This window comes from Lytechinus variegatus, chromosome 14, assembly GCF_018143015.1.
Source record: "Lytechinus variegatus isolate NC3 chromosome 14, Lvar_3.0, whole genome shotgun sequence".
In the NCBI taxonomy this organism is placed as follows: Eukaryota; Metazoa; Echinodermata; class Echinoidea; order Temnopleuroida; family Toxopneustidae; genus Lytechinus; species Lytechinus variegatus.
In genome coordinates this window covers 2106668-2129533 of record NC_054753.1, presented here as the reverse complement: position 1 = coordinate 2129533, position 22866 = coordinate 2106668, and the positions used below count along the sequence as shown (strand labels likewise).

The following is a 22866-nucleotide window of genomic DNA, read 5'->3' as shown; positions in this document are numbered from 1 at the left end:
TCATTATTAAGCATGATCATCACGATCACCAACCATCACCACAACCAACATCACCATCATCTTCTACTTACAGCATTGATACCAGAAAGCTATTGTCCTCCTTGTAGGACCATACACAGAAGTTAAAGCATGTTTCATAAAGGGTGATCATCACGATCACCACCACCACCACCATCACCACCATCTACATGTACTTACAGCATTGATACCAGACAGCTGCTGTCCTCCTTGTAGGACCATACAGATAAGCAAAGGCATCTTCCAATCCGAATCCTTGAGGGTGATCACATCAACGATTCCAACCTTCTCCTCCTCCACATTGGCCTCTTTCTGTCCCTCTTCTCGGATCTCCCGGATCTCTTCTTCAACGTCATCTGAACCCCTTAGTCTCATCAGGGCTGAGGAAAGGGGCATTGATAATTCAAGTATTAATCATGGGGACACCTAAAACTCATCTAGTTGAAGCCAACAATTTCATGAGAAAATCTTTAGAATCAGAGTTTTTGTCACCATATCATAATAGACCTACATTTGGGACATTTACATGAACCTATTAGGTTCATAGTTAGGACCTAACTATGTGAGAGTTCGTTCTCATTACGCTTTCTAAAACTAGTTTACTGGAAGCCGATTCAGGAAACCAGTTTGGAAGATCGCATTGCTAGCGTTCCCTTTTGATAACACAAAAGTGATTATTTTTAAAATCAATTCATGTAAAGCGCTCTTGTTGCTATGGAAACACTCTCAGTGGGATGACACGTTTCGCACAAAATCTGAAACCGCAGCATAGGCATTCTACACCTGTCGTGTGGAGTAGCGCGCTCAAAATGTGTGAAGATTTCTTCCCGAAGAACGGCTGTGTCCTCACTTACATTAAAATCAGTTTAACGAGGCAAAGCGATCTTGAAAACTACATCGTGAGGTGGTTTTCCAAACTGGTTTGGAAGATCGCTCCCAAGACCTCTTTGACTGTTCTCACTTCGCATTACTCTAGTTTCCACTAAACTAGTTTCAGGAACGTAGTGAGAACAGGCTCTGAAATCATGAATCGTGAGCTCAAACTATCCCAGTGACGATTGCTGACACTTGAAGCAATGTGGGATAATGTGTCATTATTGGTGCTTAGAAACAGACCCTACACCTGGCTACAACGCCATGCTCATTTTGCTTATTTCTCAGCAATTACACACAAACACTTAGGTACTGGTAGTCATTTAATTGAATTCATTTGGAACTGATTACGAGGTCATTACCACAACCATCATTCATGTTAAAGATACATGTATTTGACTGATTAACATCAATTTCATATTTCTTTTTTACGTAAAACTTGTCAGATCAAATATCTGTGAATAATTCCATGGCTTAATTTTGAATTTTCTGTTGCATGTAGCTATTACGGCAGGTTTGGCATGGCCACCTTGATCAGGCTTTAGTCGCATTCCTACCTCCTGGTTATCAAGTTAGAGAATGGCAATGTACATTTAGATGTATGCCTTGCGAATGGATGTGAGTGCTTCAGTGGGATTTGAACCCTGGACCTTGTGGTTCAAAGTCAAGAGACTAACCAACACCCCCAACACCCTCTATGTTACTATTTTTTCTCATTTTTACAATTCTCTCAATTAAATTTTCATGAAAAAGTTTCTTTTGTCTTTACGATCAAACAATGCTAACAATAATAGTTACACATATACAACACTTCATACAGTGTACTTTGTGTTTCTAAGCACTTTGCACATAATGTACACCATATCTACTCCCTGGGGATCTTCCTTACCAGGTAAACATTATTCAATATTTGTTTGTTTTGGGTTTTTTTTTTTTACCTTGTCTGCATTTCTCCACCCTATTCTTGTTGAGGAGGAGCCATCTTGGACTCTCAGGACAGAATGGGAGCAGGATCAGCTGGAATGCACTCATCACGCCGATCAATCCTAGAAGGATGGGCCAGCTATCTGAAGCCGTGAAGGCATACAATCCTAGAGACTGTGGAGACGAGAAAGAAATTTATATTGGTAATGTCAATGTCCACCCTAACACATCTGAACATGTACAATCCATATGGAGGCTGCAGCTCAATTTTCGCTGTGATTCCAAAACGTATAAGCGAAACATCTGATGTAGGGACAGCAATTTTCTGTTTTACTGGTAAATAAAACTTAAATTCTGTTTGGTTCTTATTCTTTTCAAGTAAAAATTCATGGAATTCACCTTTGCAAAATGGAATTCAGGTTTTTGCTGTGTACATTTTCAGTGACAAAACTAAATTTCCATTTTTAGATCAAGTTGAAACGGAAAAGACCATTTTTTGAAACGGAAGATCATTGTCTCTTCTGATGCGGAAGACTTCAAAGCCACCGTCTATACACTCCCGACTTGCTTTAGTCGTTGATGGATTCAGTGCAGGTTTTTTAGAATGAAAAACTGCCATTGGACATTCAGACTCGTTGAAACAGTGACCATCTGGTTCCAGTGATGAATGGGTTAAGAGACTAACCTGAGCAATCAAGATACCAATGGTAATCATCAACTGATGTATGACTCCTATAGCTCCTCTTAGATTGATTGGAGATACTTCAGCTAGGTACAACGGGACTATCGTGATGGCAGTTCCTGTAAAATACAATCAAAGGAAAGTGCATTCCATTAGTTTTTTTCTTTATACTGAGTTTCACAGCCAGAAAGATTATTATTAACCAAACTACGTACTGTATAAATGATACTAGTTTGTTTAGTTTTAGCTATGATCTGTAAAGAAGGATCACCTATCTAAAAAGAACTCTAGTTTGGTTTCCTCAAGATCTATTTTCCCCATTAAAACATGTATCACATGGTCATGTCCATACTAAAGACCAGAAACTGCTCACAAAGACCACTTTTCCTGTCTCCCCTGGGTGGTCTTTATAAACAGGTTTCAATGTCCTTTATTCATCATCATCAAATTTAACAGGGTTTTGAAAAATTGTGTTGAGGTACCCACACAGCAATGCGAAGAGAGTCCTGCAGTGAAATGAAACCATTTTGTGTAGTGAGGCATGTGTAATAAATGCATCTTGATTTTACTGTTTTAAGTTACTAAATCATTGCATCTTCACAAGTATAGTGATTAATAATTTTTACTTTCTTATTGTTTGTCCGATATTGTTCAAACTTTCACCTAACAACTTATCTGATCTTATTTGGGTTGGATTCCCCTTTAACTGTTGCAATGTCTCGGCTCTATTCTCTAATTTCCCAGCACATGAGCTGATGCTTAATGAGTTGATTATAATCTAAAATGTTCAACATAATACTGTACTTTGTACTCTCATATGCTTTTCACACTGCATTTCCTTAGCCCCATACTATCCTTAATCCCGGACTATCCTTAGCCCCATACTATCACTTTTTTTTTATTCACACTGTCTTTCTTAACCCCATACTATCTGCTCAGCCGGGGTTAATGCCTTAACCCCGGACTATCCCTCAGCTCATGAATATTGATGATTTTACCATAGAGTGTGATTAACGTGCCATTCGACTTCTGTGATTGGCTAATGCTTAGCCCCACTTTCCTTAGCCCTGTTTCGTTTTCGCACTGCATCTCTTAGCACCGCAATTGTGTTGCTAGCACCACAATAAGCCGGCTAACCCTGCTTTTTTGCAGGACCAGATAGTAGTACCGTACTATTTACCATGCTAGCCCACTTTGCTAAAACGTAATGTGAAAACGAAGTGGGCTAAGCTTAAAGGTAAATTATGCCAGTTTTTGTAACGATGTCAAAATGACTTTTTACAGAATCCAATATAATGACCACCCATGTGTCTGTTTATATGAATAAAAAATATGTGCCGAAGGATTCTTGAAGAAATTGTGTAATTGCTGAGAAATAAGCAAAATAAGCAGGGACTCGGGCACTTCCATCGGGGTCTTTATTCCAGCAATAAAATATACACTGTCCCGCATGTGCCTATCTGTGTTGGCGATCTTCAGTGTGATTGTTTTTCAGCTTAGATTTAATGATTTCACAAAGTTCAGTTTATGTAACTGTACCAGATCTAGATCGACAATGATATATTAATACTTAACCTTGGTTTTACAGACTTTCTCACGAAATTAGTATTTTACTGCAACTACTATCATTTAGCTTTAAGGACAAGAAGTGCAGTGTGAAAAGCATATCAGTCTACATAACAATGTTACGTCCAAGAATGCACCCTGGAAAGTAAATTTCCCCCCAAGAAAATAACATCTGAAAGTGACTTAGCACTTGATCACATGCATTGTACCGGTGCTTCTTCAAGCTGCATATGGTAAATCAATACAAAAAAACTATGCACAATGTACTTTGGACCAATAGGTTATCAATAAGGGAATTTTTTTCCATCTTTGAACAAAAAGTATTGACATACATGCATTGTTCTTCAGGGGCATAATTCAGGAGTTTGGTTTCAAACAGCAGAGTCTATTCTTTCTTATCTCCAGACGAGCATGAGGTCAAGATTCCATTGATACATCAACACAATCCTTCACCTTGAATTGGAAAAGCAACTGATTCAATATTTAATCGCTGGGCCCGTTTTCTAGAGCATGATCATCAATGGAGCTCAAATCGTAAAGTTAAAGGGGAATCCAACCCAAATAAAAACTTGTTTTTATAAGGAAAAGAAAAATCAGACAAGTTGATAGGTGAAAGTTTGAACAATATTGGACAAACAAAAAGAAAGATATGAATTTTTAAAAGTTGTAAATATTGGTAATCACTATACCCATGGAGATTTCAAATTGGCCACATATGGGATGTCATAGTGATGTAAGGCAAGGACTACTCTTCCATGTACTCCAATACATATTATGGCTAAAATGTCATTTTTCCCAAAAGTTTTATTTCAAATTATATTTTTCTTTCATGAAGACATAAAACAATATACTACATGGGTTATATTTAGATTACTGCCCCAGGGGAATGGGTACTTAGGAGAAAACCACAAATCTCTGATAATAAAGTACATGGCCTATGGGAAAGTTGTCCTTGCCCCTTGTCATAATTTACTTACCCAGTTGCCAATTTGAAATCTACATAGTATTAGTGATCTCAATTTTAAAGCAGCTATAACTTTCTTATTGCTTGTCCAATTTCTTTCAAACTTTCACAATTCTGTTTAATTTATTTTTCTCCTTCCCAACACAACATTTTATGGCCAAGGCTGGATTCCCCTTTAAAGAGTTAAAAGTCCACTTAAAATTCTCATATACATGTATGGCTGCAATGCTTGGTGATTATAATCTATTTGAACAATAGTCATAATTTATGGAAAGGTGAGATCAACTATTACCTGTACACAGACTGTATGCAATAATCAATGCAAGGTGTAATTGTATCTATACCATGAATTTCCTGATCGAATAAAATAGAAGTCACGCAATTGCTTTACAAAGAATGGACATTCTGAAAGATTTCTTGATATAAATCTCATCAACTCAGTGGAAGACACAAGAGACATCCTCCCCTTTTAATAGGAATTCCTCATTGGACAAAAATAATTATAGAGCTACAACAAACAAAGTTGTCATCTACACCCACTTTATCTTAAGATTTTCTGTTTGTCCCACCCCCCCCCCCCCATATCTTGGGTCCATGACTGAAACTACATGTAATAATGATAATAATAATAATGATGAGGATGATGATGAGGTTGATAATAATGCAAATAATGATGATATAAGATAAGAACAAAAATGTTCTAAAATGGCTTGATATTGATGATAATGAATATTCATAAAACGATCCCTTATTAGCTATTCATATTAGGATATCTCTTTTTATGTTATTTAACCTCATCCTAAAATGTTGTTTTCTCATGTAATGTTGATGTACAGTATGCTAATTTCCAGTGTACAAAAATCTGCAATTCAGCAATTGGGATGCAAGTCATTGTTGTTTGATTAACCATCTTTATTCATTCTAATCTCTCCTATTCTAAATTCTATTCTATAATCTATAGATGTTAAAAACAAAAGTTATGATGCACAAGTTATTTAAAGAATTTACACATCCAATTGTATACATATCACAAGATAATCAAGAGGAAAGCATAAAGCATATTTTTAGGAGATGATACATTATTTTGGTTTTACTTTTCATCACTGGTTCATAGATAACCAAGCTTCCTTTAATACTTGCTACTCAAAAACAAAAAGTGAGTGATATTAGCAAAGTCATTCTGCCAACTTTAAAGGTCAAGTCTACCCCTGAAAAATGTTGATTTGAATAAATAGAGAAAAATCAATCTAACCCAACACTGAAAATGTCATCAATATCGAATGTAAAATAAGTTATGACATTTTAAAGTTTAGATTATTTTCACAAAGCAGTGATATACACAACTGAGTGACATGCAAATGAGATAGTCGATGATGTCCCTCACTCATTATTTCTTTTGTTTTTTATTGTTTGAATAATACAATATTTCATTTTTACAAATTTGACAATAAGGACCAACTTGACTTAACCATATATTATTAAACAATGCTAATTCCACATGATCTGGGAGGAATTAATCATTGTTTCACATGGCAATGATGAGAAAATTAAAATATTTCATATTTCATATAATAAAATACAAAAGAAATAGTGAGTGGATGACGTCATCAGTCTCCACATTTGCATACAGACCAGGATGTGCATATAACTGGTATGTGAAAAAAAGTGAAACTTTCAAATGTCATAACTTTCTTATTTTATGTGCGATTTTGATGAAATTTTCAGTGTTATGTTTTTTGGATTTTTCTCTTTTTATTCAAATCAACTTTTTGTTGGAGTGGACTTGTCCTTTAAGGAAGTCAGTCTTTCCCATTGTTTGTAGTCCATGGTCCCATCGTTTCCCTCAAAGTGATACAACATTTGGCTTTAAATCATGGCAGGAGGTGATAGTTTATCATATTAAAAATCAAATTGGTCCAACAGAAGATAGTATGGAAAATTATTATAACAGAATTCATTTACTGGAAAAAACATATTGTTTCCATAGCTGTGTTTTGCGATTCCCAAACTCTATTCAACTCAAGCTAATTGTTCACCTTCCTAAATAGGCAATGCAGTGAAAACTTTGATATCACTATTCAAATTCAAACTCTTGTATGTTAATGCATTTTTTATTTTTACTCATCTTATACTGATATATATTTTTCAGGGTATATCAGAGGGAAGACAATTTTTTTTCAAGACCTGTTGCTAATTTGAGGATTTAGAGCAGACTGATTTAAAACTTGCGTAAATGTTGTGTGCCTGTGTCGGTAAATGCTGCCAATCTGGGGGTGGGGGGAGATAATCAAAAGGGATTTGGGTACGAATACTAGTACAGGTTTGGCAAGCAACAAGGTCCAACATGAACATACTCATTAGGGCATGTCATAGATGCTGGAATCTGGAGCCATTTTGAGAAAAAATACTACAGAAGTATCATTCTTACATCGACGACCTACATGTGCAAGCATTTTGAATAGGAAGAAGTCTATAAGTATACATCATGATGTACATGACAAATCAGGATTGAAATTTAATGTACAATAAAGGTTCAATAAACTCCCTACAGTATTACAACTTCTTGTTCTATTTCATCATTTAACCTATGACATCTATCGCTGGTATTTGCAGACCACTTGGTTATATTTAGAAGAGGCCAGGTTCCTTGGTCTAAGTCAATACGTTTAATTGTTAAGTGAGATTTTATGGTGACCCCGCCCCCACGATCAGTGCCATATCGCTTGCACACAGAATGCTCTCATTTATTCTGTGCTATAAGTTGAGTTAAATCAGAATTGAAGCTGTTACAGTGTTGGTTCGAAATTTTACTCTAAAATATCATGCAATTATTTATCAACCAGAAATCATCAATAATCAAACCATCAAAAAAATTTTAACCGACGCATTTGAAAGCATCCCCCCCCAAAAAAAAAATACTAACAACTAACTAGCTAACTAAATAAATGAATGAATGAATGAATGAATGAATGAATGAATGAATGAATAAATAAACAAATAAATAAATACAAAAAATTTAATGTGACAGGCAAAAAAGACTAAAAATGAAAAAAGTCTTCTGAAACTAAATTCTGTTCATCGTACACCAACATGAACAATGAAGATGATAAAGACAATTACAACTCCAAATCTCGATTGAATATCATAGGCCTACTAGTGAAACTCAAATTAGAAGAAGAATATTTCATTTTCCCTGAGTCCAAAGGTGTCATATTCCTTTAATTGTTTGCGGATCTAATCTCTGGAATGGAACATGCTTATCTCTATGGGTGAAATATAGTGGTTCTGATTTGGTAAACATTGTCCATTGTCTTGAGACAATTAGCATACATATGTATCTTTTCATTCAGAATAAGAGTTCAACGACTAGGCATGTGTACTTGAACTTCAATCTCAAGGGCAATTTTACTCCTCTGAATGAGGATCAGAAAAGAGAACTGCTGCAATGAGGGACCTATATAGGGGCCCCGTCTTACCAAGTGTTACAATTGATCAGATCAATCGCAACTATGGACGGCCAGCAACGTCAACATGTGTTATTCATGTATGTTCAAAATATTTTCTAACTATGATGTATATTCATGCATTAATTATTTTCTTGAAAATTCACAGTTCTTCTTTTTGTTTACAAAGGACATTGTGCAAATTTCCTGTAGAAAAAATTATGACACTGATGGATTTCCATAGAGTTACAATTAATTGGATCGATCGTCTTTGCAAGACGGGACCTTGGTCAGATCACATGACAGAATTTCAGCCAATCATGTGATTAGGATTCAAATCACTATTTTATTATATTTATTATACACCATTCCTTACCAACATAAAAGCCATGAATAAGCCTGCCAATAATGACCATTTCATAAGAGTTAGCCATCTCAGCGAAGCCAAATAGAACCGCAGCTACAAGGGAGAAGATATTGATCATCAGCAATGCACCTTTCCTGGAATACAAAAAAAGAATTAATAAAATGAAGACAAGAAAAAACATTAATATCATCATTTGGAGGGCACTGAAAATGATAAGGGCAATGTTCTGCTACAGACATACTGCAGAAATCCTACTCCAGACAGACCAAACCTAAAGAGTACAGAAGTGATGACGTCACAGAAATAACTTTTTGGGGCATTTCAGCATTTTTGATACCATATTCTGGTAGAGCATGATGAAAAACCCCCACTTCCAAACTTTGGTGAGAATCGGTCCATGGGGGCCTGTGATATGACCTTATGAATACATAATTATGTCCATTGAAGTCAGTGTATTACTTGGGGTATTACTGGCCTAGTTAAAGCAAAGTTCATGTTCTGGGGAGCATTTCATCATCATTTTCTATGTGATAATTTGTCAGATCTTCACAACTTCCATTGATTTTGATTGGCCGATTATCTCTGCCTATAAAAACTGTTGGATAAAACAGAACTAGCAGGATAAAACATCCATTAATTTGAATGCAAGAGCGCCTGTAGGTAGCATGGCTACTGCCAGGGTAATGATAGCAGTGCTTTGTATCCTCAGGAAAAAGCGCTTTAAACATCCAGCTATTATTATTATCATTGTCATTATTATAATCATTATTATTATTATCATCATTATCATTATTGTTATGAAAGTAGACAAAATGTGTCGTCCAAGGGGTAATTGACCTTAACGTTGAAGCGTTGGAGGCCCAGTGGATTAGTCTCCGGACTTTGAAACAGAGGGTCGTGGGTTCAAATCCCAGCCATGGCGTAGTTTCCTTCAGCAAGAAATTTATCCACATTGTGCTGCACTCAACCCAGGTGAGGTAAGTGGGTACCTGGCAGGAATTTATTCCTTGAAATGCCACCGCGCTGTAAAAGGCTGCGAGGCTAAAGCTAGGGTAATAATATCCAAGTCCTTTGGAAGCGCATAGAGACGTTATTTATAATGTGTTATGCGCTATACAAGAACTGTCCATTATTATTATTATTATTATTAACTTCCTTAATGACGTAACATATAATCATCTGTTCTGAATGTCCATGAACCAGAAGATAGTTTGCACAAGGATCACTGGTTACTTAAGTTCTTACTTGTGAGAACTGGGACATATTATTCAATCATGATTGAGAGATATCGATAAAGGGATAAAAATGTTTACTCAGGCTGCTTTACAAAGACTTTAAAATAATTCTTAAATGGTACACTGGCTGAAAAATAATTGAATAAAAATAGATGGAGTATCCATTAAGCAAAACGTTGGACACTTGTTTTATGAATCTCAATTTCAGTGCTGTACAGCAAACACCAGCTTTTCAGCAGCAATGTTATTGTAACAGCACTAACATTCAATTTTGAGACAGTAACCTCCATTCGAATTCATTTCAAACAAAGACATTTATCTTTGTGAAACACCCCCTTGTTTATTTCTGATGGGATTAAGTGGGCATCCACCTCATAAGCTTTTAAACAAACCAGATAAGTCACAGGGATTTGCATTTAGATAGGTTTATCTCCCAGTGTCATCAATCATTGGACTAATTATCGTTATATTTTCTGGTTCTTTTATTTCAATGTAAAGGACAACACATCGTGTGATACGAGCTAAATAAATCATCGAATGGCCTCCACAGGTGTACGGTAACAAGAAAATGAAACGATGTGGATTTTTTTATACAAGTTGGTTTTCTTTATGAAATTAGGGTGTACTTTTCATGTTTTCATATAGTTTAAACACATGTTTTTTTTCAATTGTAACAACAACATTAAATATTCCTTAAAGGAGAATGAAACCATTGGAATAAGATAGCTTTTGTGAAAACAGAAAAATCAAAGAAACAGATCAACAAAAGATTGAGAAAAATCGGACAAATAATGAGAAAGTTATGAGCATTTGAATATTGAGATCACTATTGCTATTGAGATAGCAAATTGGCAATGCGACAAAGATGTGTGATGTCACTGATGAACAACTCTCCCCATTACTTTAGTATATATTTCACTTGAATTGTCTCTTTTATCACATCTATCCATAGATCATGTGTTCTAACTACATGAGGGCATGTAATAAATATTTTTTAAGAATATATAATGGATAAAGAGTTTGTATCATCGTAAGAAAAAGCAAAAAAGAGACAATTTGAGGGTATTTTATAGTCCACCAAAGGGAAAGTTGTTCATCAGTGACATCACACATCCTTGTCGCATTGCCAACGGGATGATCTCCATAGCATTAGTGATTGCAATATTCAAATGCTCATAACTTTCTCATTATTTGTCCGATTTTTCTCAAACTTTCTTTATTCTTATTCTTTGATTTTTCTGTTTCTACACAAGCCTATTTGTTCCAAAAGTTTCATTCCCCTTTAAAAAGTAACTGTACCCATTCACCTCACGTGGGTCGAGTCAAGTGATAATGAGTGCAGCACAATGTGGGTTAATTTCTTGCTGAAGGAAAACACGCCATGGCTGGAATTTGAACCCGCGTCCCTCAGATTGAAAGACGAGAGTCATATCCACGAGACCATGATGCCATATTGTCTAATCATAGTTTGCTTTATAGCCAATTCACCTTTTATGAACTATTCCATAATAATACCAACACGCTTTATATAGCGCATATCACTGCCAAATGCGTCCCTATGCGCTTCATTGGATATTATTACCCTGGCTTTAGCCTGGCAGCCTTTTACAGCGTGGTGGCATTTCAGGGAATAAATTCCTGCCAGGTACCCATTTACCTCACCTGGGTCGAGTGCAGCACAATATGGACAAATTTCTTGCCGAAGGAAATTACGCCATGGCTGGGATTTGAACCCACAACCAAGTCCGAAGATTAATCCACTGGGCCACAACGCTCCACACAGTGCACAATAGTGCACATTTTAACTCAGTGGCCCCTTTTTATAAGCTCTGCTTTCTCCGAGGTCACCAAATCATCATTCTATTGTCATATTAAGTATTTGCATAATTATCTATATTGGTATGTATTTAAATTGTTTGTATCTGATGATGGTTGAATAAATAAATTGAATTAAATTGAATAATTACCTTAAAGCAAATGAGATTAAATTAAATAAAATCAAATTCTACATTCAAATTGTACCTTCCAAGTCCATCACTAAGGTAGCCACCAACCATGGCACCGAGAGCACCGCCGATACACCATACTGACACCGTTGTAGACCAAAGCCAAAGGACACCGGTATCACTCAATGGTACACCATTCCTGTCATAGTTAGACTGGTTGTAGAAATCTTGCATCATCTGGACATGAAATGAATGTAAAGATAATCTGTTGCAATTTTGAGTGCTTCAAAACCAGCATTCATCGACATACAGTAAATCATCAATAAAGAAGGAAAAAAAGGGATTTAAGGGAAAAAATGGCAAATGATATTCTTATCTGAATAATCATATTTTCTACTTAAAATGTATTACTTTCCATTCGTTCACTTCTCTTGATACATTTACCCAGAATACTTCTTCCCTCAGAATCTTTTTCTCATGATGCCTCAGCACTATTCAGGGTCTCTTTGTTCTATTCCACAATGACGACTGAACATGCATCTCGATTGTCAAATTCAAATGCCATCTATTTAGAGTAAAATGTTAAAGCCCATCTAAAAGCTTGGGAAAAGGGTCAGGAATGTGAAATTTAGCATACTTGACTATCATCTTAGATTTCAATATTACAATAGAGAAGAGGTCATGGGATGTTTTTTAACCATTGGACTTCAAATTTGCAATTTTTTCAGCTGTTTACCCAAACTAAAGGTCTAGTTTAATATCAACTTACAAACCACTGTCATAAATATCCTTTCAACTATGTATCCTTAAGATCTACGAGATGGCACCATGACTGGATGCTGCCTTTAATCTCACCACCCTCCCCTCTCCCCCCTCCCCCCCCCCAAAAAAAAATGCTTAGAATAGTATTAACTATTTTATATTAAACATACAAATCACACTTGATCACACTTGATAACTGGGCGTTGTGGCGTGCGCCTGTAATCCAAGCTGTGGGGAAGTTACAAATTGATGCAGAGGGTCGAGGTTCGAGCCCTGGTCACGTCTTTCGGATGGTGACGTTAAAGGTCGGTCCCAGACGTAAATAATCATATCTGATTGATACACGTCTGACAAAACTCAAACACACACGCTTAAATCAAATGTTATAAGACTGATATCTCTTTAAGCTGTTTTATTGAATTACACTTATTAAAGTTCACATAGTTGCAGTGATACCAATTTGTTGAGGGCAAGGATAAAGAGGAAATATTTTGAGATCCATTTTATATCAGACAAAATAAACTGTTTTATCTCAGCTACAGTGCCTAGATTGAAGACAAAAGATACCTGTAATATCTTTCCAAAGTGAGAACCATTTTATCTCGGAAAGTTTGATAATATACTACAATGCCTCTTACTAAATAGAATCTGGGGGATATATTGTTAACAAAATAAGCCAATGATAAACTTCGTTATGAATTATTCTTTAATATGTCACTTAATATTAGTGAACAAAAACAAACAACCTACAGTCAAAGTAATGCACATGTACAATATAGTTCGACAAGAGTTCCAATTTGATCACGCTCGGACCAGCCTTGTTTTCATACATCGTCTGCCTCACAGCAAAAAAAGGCCTCTGGTCGGGTCAGCAAATATCTATAACGCATACTCTACATATTCTGTGACGTCACGACTGTTACGTCTACGGAAGACAAGACGTCAAATTTTCGCCGTGTCTTTAAATGGGACAGCTTGTCTGTGGAACTCTCACCCGGCGAGCTACCCACGTAAACGCGTTTCTCGGTGAGACACTTGTCTTTGCCAAGGAGATGCTATAAATACGCGAGGTAAACAGTGCCAGAATGAAAGCTAACACCTCGCAAGAGGCGCCAAAAGAATTTCCTTCGACATGGGATTCGGAATGCATCACTAGCATGCATGTCATTGAGACAACTTTCAAGACATTGTTACGAGTCCTTTCCCCGCTTCAAAGCGATCTGAAAATGATGTGTAAGTCATTCTTATTCGAGAAATAAAATGGAATTTCGAAATTAAGTCATTTCAATATCTCAAAACTTTGAAGAACTTTTAAATATGTCGATTTTTTTCATTCGTCAAAGTACAAAATGACGCCTAGGCTAACGTGACTTATTTTGAACAGGCACGATCAACGCTAATTGCCAAATTTTATCAAACAAGTTCAAATTCTCCATACAAATTTTTACTTTCATTATGAAGTCTTGTAGAATTTTCATCTACAACCCTGACACTCGAGTCTCGAGCAACTTAAAATGATTCCATCGTTCGCTTATATTTAATAAAAACCAATTTACTTTGTAAAACTTGTGAAAAATTATGTATCCGACTTCCGGCACGCCGAGATGGTGAACTCTAAACGCAATGTCATTGATCGCATTCTATCATTTTATGAAACGACAAAATGTGAATTATCGATTCATAAAATACCATAATAAAATGTAATTTGCCGAGGTGCTTAAACTTTACAAACTTTAAAAAGGAGCACCCATCGACAATCAAACGTGGACAGGTAAACATGCACGTAAAGTGAATTTCGGGGGCATGTGACTCATTGCTTAATTGTCTGCACGTCAGATTATAAACATGATACCCCATTTAAAACATGGTGGCCAAACAGTCTCACCTAGCTTTCAAGGGTTCATAGAAATGATATCCGTAGGGCAAAACTGCTTTTACCATTCCCTTTTTTTCTGGCGGGGTCTACTTTGGTGGAAGACAAATCCCTCAGGACAATCCCCCGAGATTTGAATGATGGTGCTTTTTACTCGAATAGAAAGTGCTTGGCAGAATTTTAGCGAAATGCATGTAATGATCCAATGAAGACTGATAACGTCGCGTAAAACAATAGTTTAATCGGTACTATTGGACGTTTGTATTAATTTTGATGAATTTATCTATCTTTTTTCTATCGTTCGACTGAGTAAATCAGTCAACAGTAACACTGTATACAGTCTCAATTTTATTTCACAGGTTTCTCGCGCAGGCACAAGATTATGCGGCACCCAAATATCAAGAGCGTTTGGGCCATTTTCGTTTCTCCTTTTTTTCGGGAGGGGGGGGGTCGTAACCACAGACCAACGCCAGGTCGACATTCGACTTTTACGGCATCAATCAAAACAATCTTAAACCCCATATCTGTAAAGGTGAAAGCCTTTGGCGTCGTTGATACATGTAGGTCCCTACTAGCCTTTTAGCAATTGGTGATGTTTCCAAGAGGGCAGAGGGGGAGATATCAGCATGGCATTTCATCTTACACACAGAAGCACCCATACCTCCCAAGCATGCCGTTTAAATAAGAAACAACTATCATCATGATCACATCATGAATGTCACAACATAGTGCATGTTACAGATAAACGTAATCAGAGTCGGATGTTTCTGCTTAGGTGATACCTTCGAAAAGCCTGTACTTGACCTTCTTCACGCCCTTGTCATAACTGAACTCGGTGGATAACATTAAGGTTATGAAAACATGGCATACAAGCATTGCCCTAGGCCTATATCTCTACATTGGTCTTGGTGTAGCGCTCCCGACAGAGGAGAACTACCGATGATATCATTAATACAGATCAAGATATCCATCCGTAAGAGATGCAATAGGGATACCCGACATGATGATCGGTCCCCGCCACTACCTAGAGGATTGTATGACATTACCAAAGACACTATCTGTTCTATATCTGTAAGTTTTTATAACTCGACCTACATGCACTATAGTCAATCATCCGGATGGTATATCAAAATGAACTTTTACACTACCATTCCGTATCAGGCTACATCACCCTGGCTTTACGTGTAGCAGACGACGTTCGGAGTCTCCGATCACACTTGTACGTCCAGGCATGGACATGAGGGACATGAACAACATGATGATGATGATGCAGACATCGAGTCTTAACATGAATGTACAAAAACAAAAATCCCTGGTCTTGCCAAGAATTCAGATTTCCTTCTGACAAGACGAGTCAGTAAAGTCCATGGTGTATGGCGTCATGTTGCTCCTCAAGGAATAATAGATCTTACACCGACGCCTGAGCACATTCGACGTGTACCTTTTGAAGTGGAAAAGAAAAACTGTCCTTCCATGCATGGGACCCAGTCCTGGAGCATACGTCGTGATTATTTATCTTTTGAAAATAAAGTGTTAATTTCTGAATAATAAATACTTCTTGGTATCTTGGGACAAAATGAATATTTGGAAGTCGAGTTTATTGTATTGGGCAAACCTCCTGTGGTACGAATGTTGTACAATAAGAAAAGGAATCGTTGTTCAACTGGGCAAGATTACACTGTGGGTGGGGATGTTGGGTCTGCATGAATATACTCGTATAGACTGGGGCTGTATTGAGCCACTATTCTGCTCATTCAAACCTCTAACCCTGTGCAGTCTTCAGTATCATGGCAGCTTCTTCTTCATCGATCATTGTCACTTCAGAATATTACTTGGTGTCTAAGCGGAAAGCCAAGACACGTTCTCTTGATATTTCTTGCTTGCTTCCTTGTGATCTTTCACATTGCCAGGTAATCCACCAGGAGAATGCCAATCATGCATCGGCACCTACATCTTGGGTTTCATAAACCTTAACCAGCTTCCCTTCTCATATCTGTAACACCTCTTGTATGGTGTTGATGTGTGCAGTCTATGAGGTCAAAAACTCCACACACATCCTGGAAGGCACTCCGAAAGGGAATTAAAATAATCTCATCTATTTTATACGGCCAATCCTTTATTGTATAATTAAAACAAAATATTTTTTAATAAGTTTTCAGAAACATAGTCTAAGCTCCAATTTGTAGTTTTTAGTTAACCCATCACTGATCAAAAGAGTATCAACCACCTTCCAAAAATGCGGAGATGATCTTAATCATATTGGAACATTGTTGTCATTATCCTCGTCTTCATATCAATATCAAACCACGCGTCCAGATGAAGGATGTATGGCAAGGATTCGAAAAGACTGCACAAGTTCTTATATTCAGGATTGCAGCCACATAAGAGGCCTCTTGAAAATCCTCGTCACATTGACCATGTTGACGAAATTGTGCTTATTGAAATCAAGAGACGGTCTGATCCATATTCAAAAATGCAGATTAAATGATTTTGATAAATCGTTCGTGGGTACGGCAGATCAATGGGGATTGATTCGAACCTTCAAATCGCGGATTGTACAATTCATTGATGCAACTATATAGTACAGACGGACACATGTCTTACTTATATACTCGCATTTATTTTCTTCCAAATCTAAGATCTATCCGAATTTGAACGATGACTAGAATAGTAAATGCAACTGGTTCCAATAAGAAGTGAAAATGTAGAAACTGATAATGAAAATGGGATATTTTTCGTTTGAAAATATCTAAAATAATTTTCAAACATGCTTATATAAATATTCCTCAAGAGCCTCCAAATTATTCCGTCAATGACTATCAATTCATGATACAGAAAGTTTCCTCAAAACATTGGGAAATACTATCATAGGCAGATGTGAGGGATAGGTGAAAAGAAGGTCGCCAGACGACATATTCATCTATCATAATCGTTTGTAAATAGGTCGTGTTCGTATTTAGAATCCATTGTGATTATTTATTATGCATGACAATACTAACAATCCGTGCATTATGCAGGGTTTACTATCAATAGTGAAGTGGATTCTTGCTGATATCAGCTGATTGCTCGAGACCCTTATCTCTCTCCCAAACATGCCGAAATTCCAACAGCGGACCCCATTTATGCTGACTTCTATATTTTAGCTTTGTTCGTATTGAGTTATTACATTAAGACATTCTGCGGAAGAAGCCAAAAAACAAATAATCTGCTATTAATCAATTATAAGAAAATATGGTTCAAATTTAAGAGGTTTTAGCAAATCTGAGGCAGACTCTTCATTCACGGTAAATCATCCACAAAAATTGCAAAAAATAATCTTTTTTACCCATAGATATGTAGACACGACTGTATGTGCATTGTATACCCCCCCCAAAAAAAAAATACGTATATCAGCTTTGGAGAAAATTATTAAATTTATTCAGCTATTTTTTTTTTTTGACGTTTCAGAATAACAATAAAAGCCGATGGTTAAAATTAAAAAAAAAATCTGGAGCGTTCTTTTTTTTACATAAAATTTTCGCTTAAGTTCGCAGTATTATTTGTATTCCCAAATAATCGCTTTAGAATCGCTGATCAGTGGAATGTTAACAATAGGGCAATGTCTGGCCTAAAAATGCGAAAGTTTATCTCCACATGATTGCGAAGAAAGGAAGTTAATCGTATTGCTCAAATATTGCAATAATGCAAATATTTACAAAACATTTTGTTTTCAGTGATAAAAATCGACGAGTCATGGAATACCATGAATACCGTGTAATACTTTTTGAATGATGAGAAAAGAAGCCATCAAATTATTGTTAGATTAAGACAGTGATTAAGCTTTAATTTCAAAGTTGCTTGCAAATACTGTAATGTAGAACGGTGGAGCAAAATGGGCGGTGTATTTCAAACACCAATGAATTGAATATGTGCACACTAGAAGATATAAAAGTTCCCGAAGCCTAAATCAACAATGAAAATTTTCCAAAACAACAGGCAGGACATGATGAACATAAAATCATAGATCAACTTCATCAACCGACGAAAACATATTCATCCATCCATACATCTATGCCATATCGGGTATCATTATTTTGTAATTTTCAATTTTAAAATATATGATAATGGTTTTTTAACTGAACCAAGGCAATCTGGCCTTTACACTTTAAAACACATCACCATTTTTGCAACTGTTTACAGACCCTAATCGTGCTTCTGCGACACCGTTTAGAACCGGGCCTGTCGTGACATCGTGACGTCACACTTCGGTATACTCTATTTCTATAAACTTAAAAACTTTTGACAATTCCACAAATATCCCCAACATTACCAAAGTTTGTTGACCCTAAATGACCTTTGACCTTGGTCATGTGACCTGACTCTCGCACACGATGTTCAGGGATACATCATTACCCTAAAGTCTAAATATCATACACTTTTTACTTTTTAACAAATAATCTTGGTTAAGATTTTGATACTGATTCCCCCAACATGGTCTAGCTTCATTGACCCTAAATTTCCTTTGACCTTGGTCATGTGACCTGAAAGTTAAGCAGGTTGTTCAGTAATATTGGCTGCCCTTATGTCCAAGATTCACCAGGTCCATTTATGTTAACATGACATTTCAAAAACTTAACCTTGTTAAAGATTCAAATGTTTGACAACGCGGCCGCCGTTGCCGCCTGTATACAATTGTGATACGCGGTTACAGGTAAAGATTTGTCACTTCTTGAAATTCAAGTTTTTAAATCAAGCTTGATATTGCCAAAACGGTTTTCACGAAGATCTATAATCATGTGAATGGCGTTTATGTTAACCATATCAGACTGTTTTATGAGGTGTGTGGGTGTGTGTGTGTGTGTGTTAATGTGCACGAATTAACGATAAATACATATAACTCATATAATACATATAACTCATGGAGTTTGTCAATTGGTCACGGTGAAAGCTGCAAACGTACGCTCGAACAATCAACATAAATAAGCCAACAAAAGCATATGGATCTTCGTGTAAATACTGAGGAATGAGAACTGTGCTGTTATCACATGCAGTAGAAAAAAAAGACCCCGATTACAATATAATATAATCGCGATTTCATTTGCGTTGACAGCAAGCATGTTCGTGATGATACTGATAGCAAAGAGTTCAAAATAAATTAATAGGTATGCTAAGCATGCTGATGATCTAACAACCATTCATAATATACCACGTCCAAGCGAGTGAATGGATACCAAAATGTGAAAGTTCAACTGACCGACCATCCCCAACCGGAGTCGCTTTCGTAAACATGGTAAAGAGGAACTATAGAAGTGCCATGTGATTTTAAAATCAAAAGCTTTTTTGTAAGGTTTTAAATGTTTTGTTGGAAAGTATGACCCTATTTTCCACGAACCCCTATTTACTCATGGGGAAATAGGGGAGGTCTACATGTACTATAGTATTTCTGGCTGAAATACTGTAGCAAACATTGTGAAAAGAACCAAATAGTCGATTTATCTTACATTTAAGTCTGGTACAAAGAAAAACGTCGATCAGCACGAGAGCTCAAGAAATCGAGAATTTTCACCTAACAGCCTAACTACCGTATGTACACTTGTCAATATTTTTTGGAAAGCCGACTGTGGTTCCGAAGATCTTGGTGATACAATGTTTTAAAAATAAGTTCGTAAAATCAAAACCAATTACTGCAAACTTATAAGCATTTCGAGTCTGTCAATCGGAATCCTTTGACGCCAGTCGCAATTTAATTTTAAAATGCTTGAGCTTATTTTCCATAAAATATGAATGAACATATATATTTCCATAGTAATCGATGTTGGCTGTATTTCTGTATAATAAATGTGGGGACGAGAATATGAACAGCATAAACAATATCAAGGGGCGACGCCAGGATAATTTTTGATCGAGGCGGGGGTGGGGGGCCACCTAAAGATGACCGTGTTCTTCTTGAAATATGGGTATTTCAGAGTTATGAGGTTCCTGATGTTTCCTTCCTATATTCTTTCTCCTTCCTTTCTTTTCTCCCAACACTTTTTACCCCCTTTTTACATCTTGAAAAATCCTATCGGGAGCAGTCGCCCCCTACCTCTGGATGTAGGCCTAAACATTTAACGAACAATTGATATATGAACGAAACTTTATTGGTGAAGATTACTATGAGCTGCGAAATTTAATCCCCAGCAATATGAGAATAAATCGTGGTCAATTATTTCTCGGCTAAATCTGCTGGGCGATTGCTTCTTTAACATCATTATAAAGACAAGACGACGATACAATAATCTCTAAAATGTCTGCATAGAAGATTCAGTACGACTCTTCTTTTTTCTTCTATAGTTTCCATGATCCATACTAATATGATAAAATTGCTATCATTATTATAGAAAAACGATGGATATGGATCATAAATAAATCTAATTCAACTACAGCGCGTAACCACTAATCCATGACAGACATGATGTACGTGAGAGATTTGCGCTTTGCGGTCTCTTATAATTTTTTTTTTTAAATAGTATTCCTTGGAATGAAAAATCCACTGCCGTGGTTGTTGTAGGCCCATGATCGCATCAATCCGGTCGTTTTTAATGCGGTTTCCTTGGCAACCACGAGATCAAAACATTTCAATGACGGGTTTTTCTTTGAAATGCCAATTCTAACGTTCTTTGAAGCGCGAACAGTGGATACCGATCATTATAGACTATGACCGGAAAAGTAAATCGAACAATATTACCGCGAGGCGAACATTTCGGCAATTAACGGTTCAGAAAGGAAATGTGGACTTGCTTCAGCCTGAAACAAAGAAATTAAAACGTTGTCATATTTTGATTTCGATCAAATACATGTAATTATAGGATACAAACTTTTCGTCAACATGTTCCGAGAGATATTTACTAGCACGGGCTCATGATATTTCCTCAAGTCTAGGAATGACGAATCGTGGGTTTGAAAACTCTCGAGATCTTATTCAAGGAAACGCGGTTTCTGAGTACAAGACATGAAGGGTGACACGTAGATCATATAAGTCATCTCGTAAAGTGATTCATACTTTCATACTGAGAATATAGTCGATAGTGGTTGACATACAGTCTGTTTACGGATAAAGATAAGCTGATAAGCCAAAACATTATTCCTCAATAAAGGATGTGGTAAAATGATTTCAATTCAATGTAAACATAGGCCTATCAATGTATCACTTCCGTCTGAATTCACCCCCCCCCCCCTCCAAAAAAAGGCGAAAGGCTCCCTCCATGGGCGGATCCATGGGGCCCGAGGCCCCCCCCCCCCTTCTATTGGCGGAGCAATAAAAAAAGAAAAAGGGGAAAACAACAAGAAAAAAAGAAAAGGAAAAAAAGGAGAAAACAGAAGAGAAACATAAGAGGAAGAAGAGAAGTGAATTGTGAATAAAATAAGATGGAAAATAATTTCTAAAATATTTCGTGAGACTAGTCACTATACAAAATTTTCACTAGCGCTTCGCGCTCACATTGCCTTTTAGGTGATTTACATATCCTGCTCAATATGGAGCTTAAAATATCAAATTTTGAATATCTAAAACACATTTCAAGTTGGAAATCGAACTTTCATTATTTTGTTCGATTTACAAATTGATTTTCAAAGAGTACTGTTTTATGGTCTGAATATTGACATTTACTGCTCGCGCTGAGCGCTCATAAAATTTGATTTGTCAGGTACCTCTTATTTTCCTGTATTCCATAAATTTCTCAAAATATCCCCATTCGGGTCAGATTGTCAAAACATATCGGCAAGCACTGTAAACGCTCACATTTTGATTGGTGCGTCATGTATATCTCAATATCAATTCTATAACAAACTCAAAATCCCCATTTCATGACAGTTTATCAAAAATTTCGGCTCGCGATTTGCGCTCGCATTGATTGTTGAAAATAATTTAACCTTTGCATCTTATTCATAATTACAGAAATACTTAGTATCCCGTTTTCAGGCCATAATAAAGATATTTCACGCTCTCATTACGCTTAGTAGATTAATCAATCAATGTAATAATTACATTAATTTCCAGAATGGAATAATCGACAAGTTTTATCTTGCGTTTAGGAAGAGAAAAAAAAGAGTCCTTATTTTCATATGATGGCAGAACTACTATTACGTGCGTAATTATGCCACATGCATCCGAGAATGTAGCAATAGCATTTAGGCATATAAAGTCGGCACGTGCCATTATATACGCTCCTGATGACGTCATCAAAGGTCTCTGA

General features: G+C 36.5%; 1 protein-coding gene across 1 annotated transcript in view; it reads right to left on the bottom strand.

Annotated features, from left to right (window-relative positions):
* The window catches only part of LOC121427336 (solute carrier family 2, facilitated glucose transporter member 5-like), a 55524-nt gene that overhangs the window by 9777 nt on the left and 22881 nt on the right, over positions 1–22866 (bottom strand). Inside the window, exons 4-8 of the mRNA XM_041623680.1 lie at positions 12095–12255; positions 8847–8971; positions 2501–2616; positions 1830–1989; positions 199–398 (exon numbers count right to left, since the gene is read on the bottom strand). Of these exons, the coding sequence (XP_041479614.1) occupies positions 199–398; positions 1830–1989; positions 2501–2616; positions 8847–8971; positions 12095–12255 (762 nt within the window). The remainder of the gene's footprint in view (positions 1–198; positions 399–1829; positions 1990–2500; positions 2617–8846; positions 8972–12094; positions 12256–22866) is intronic.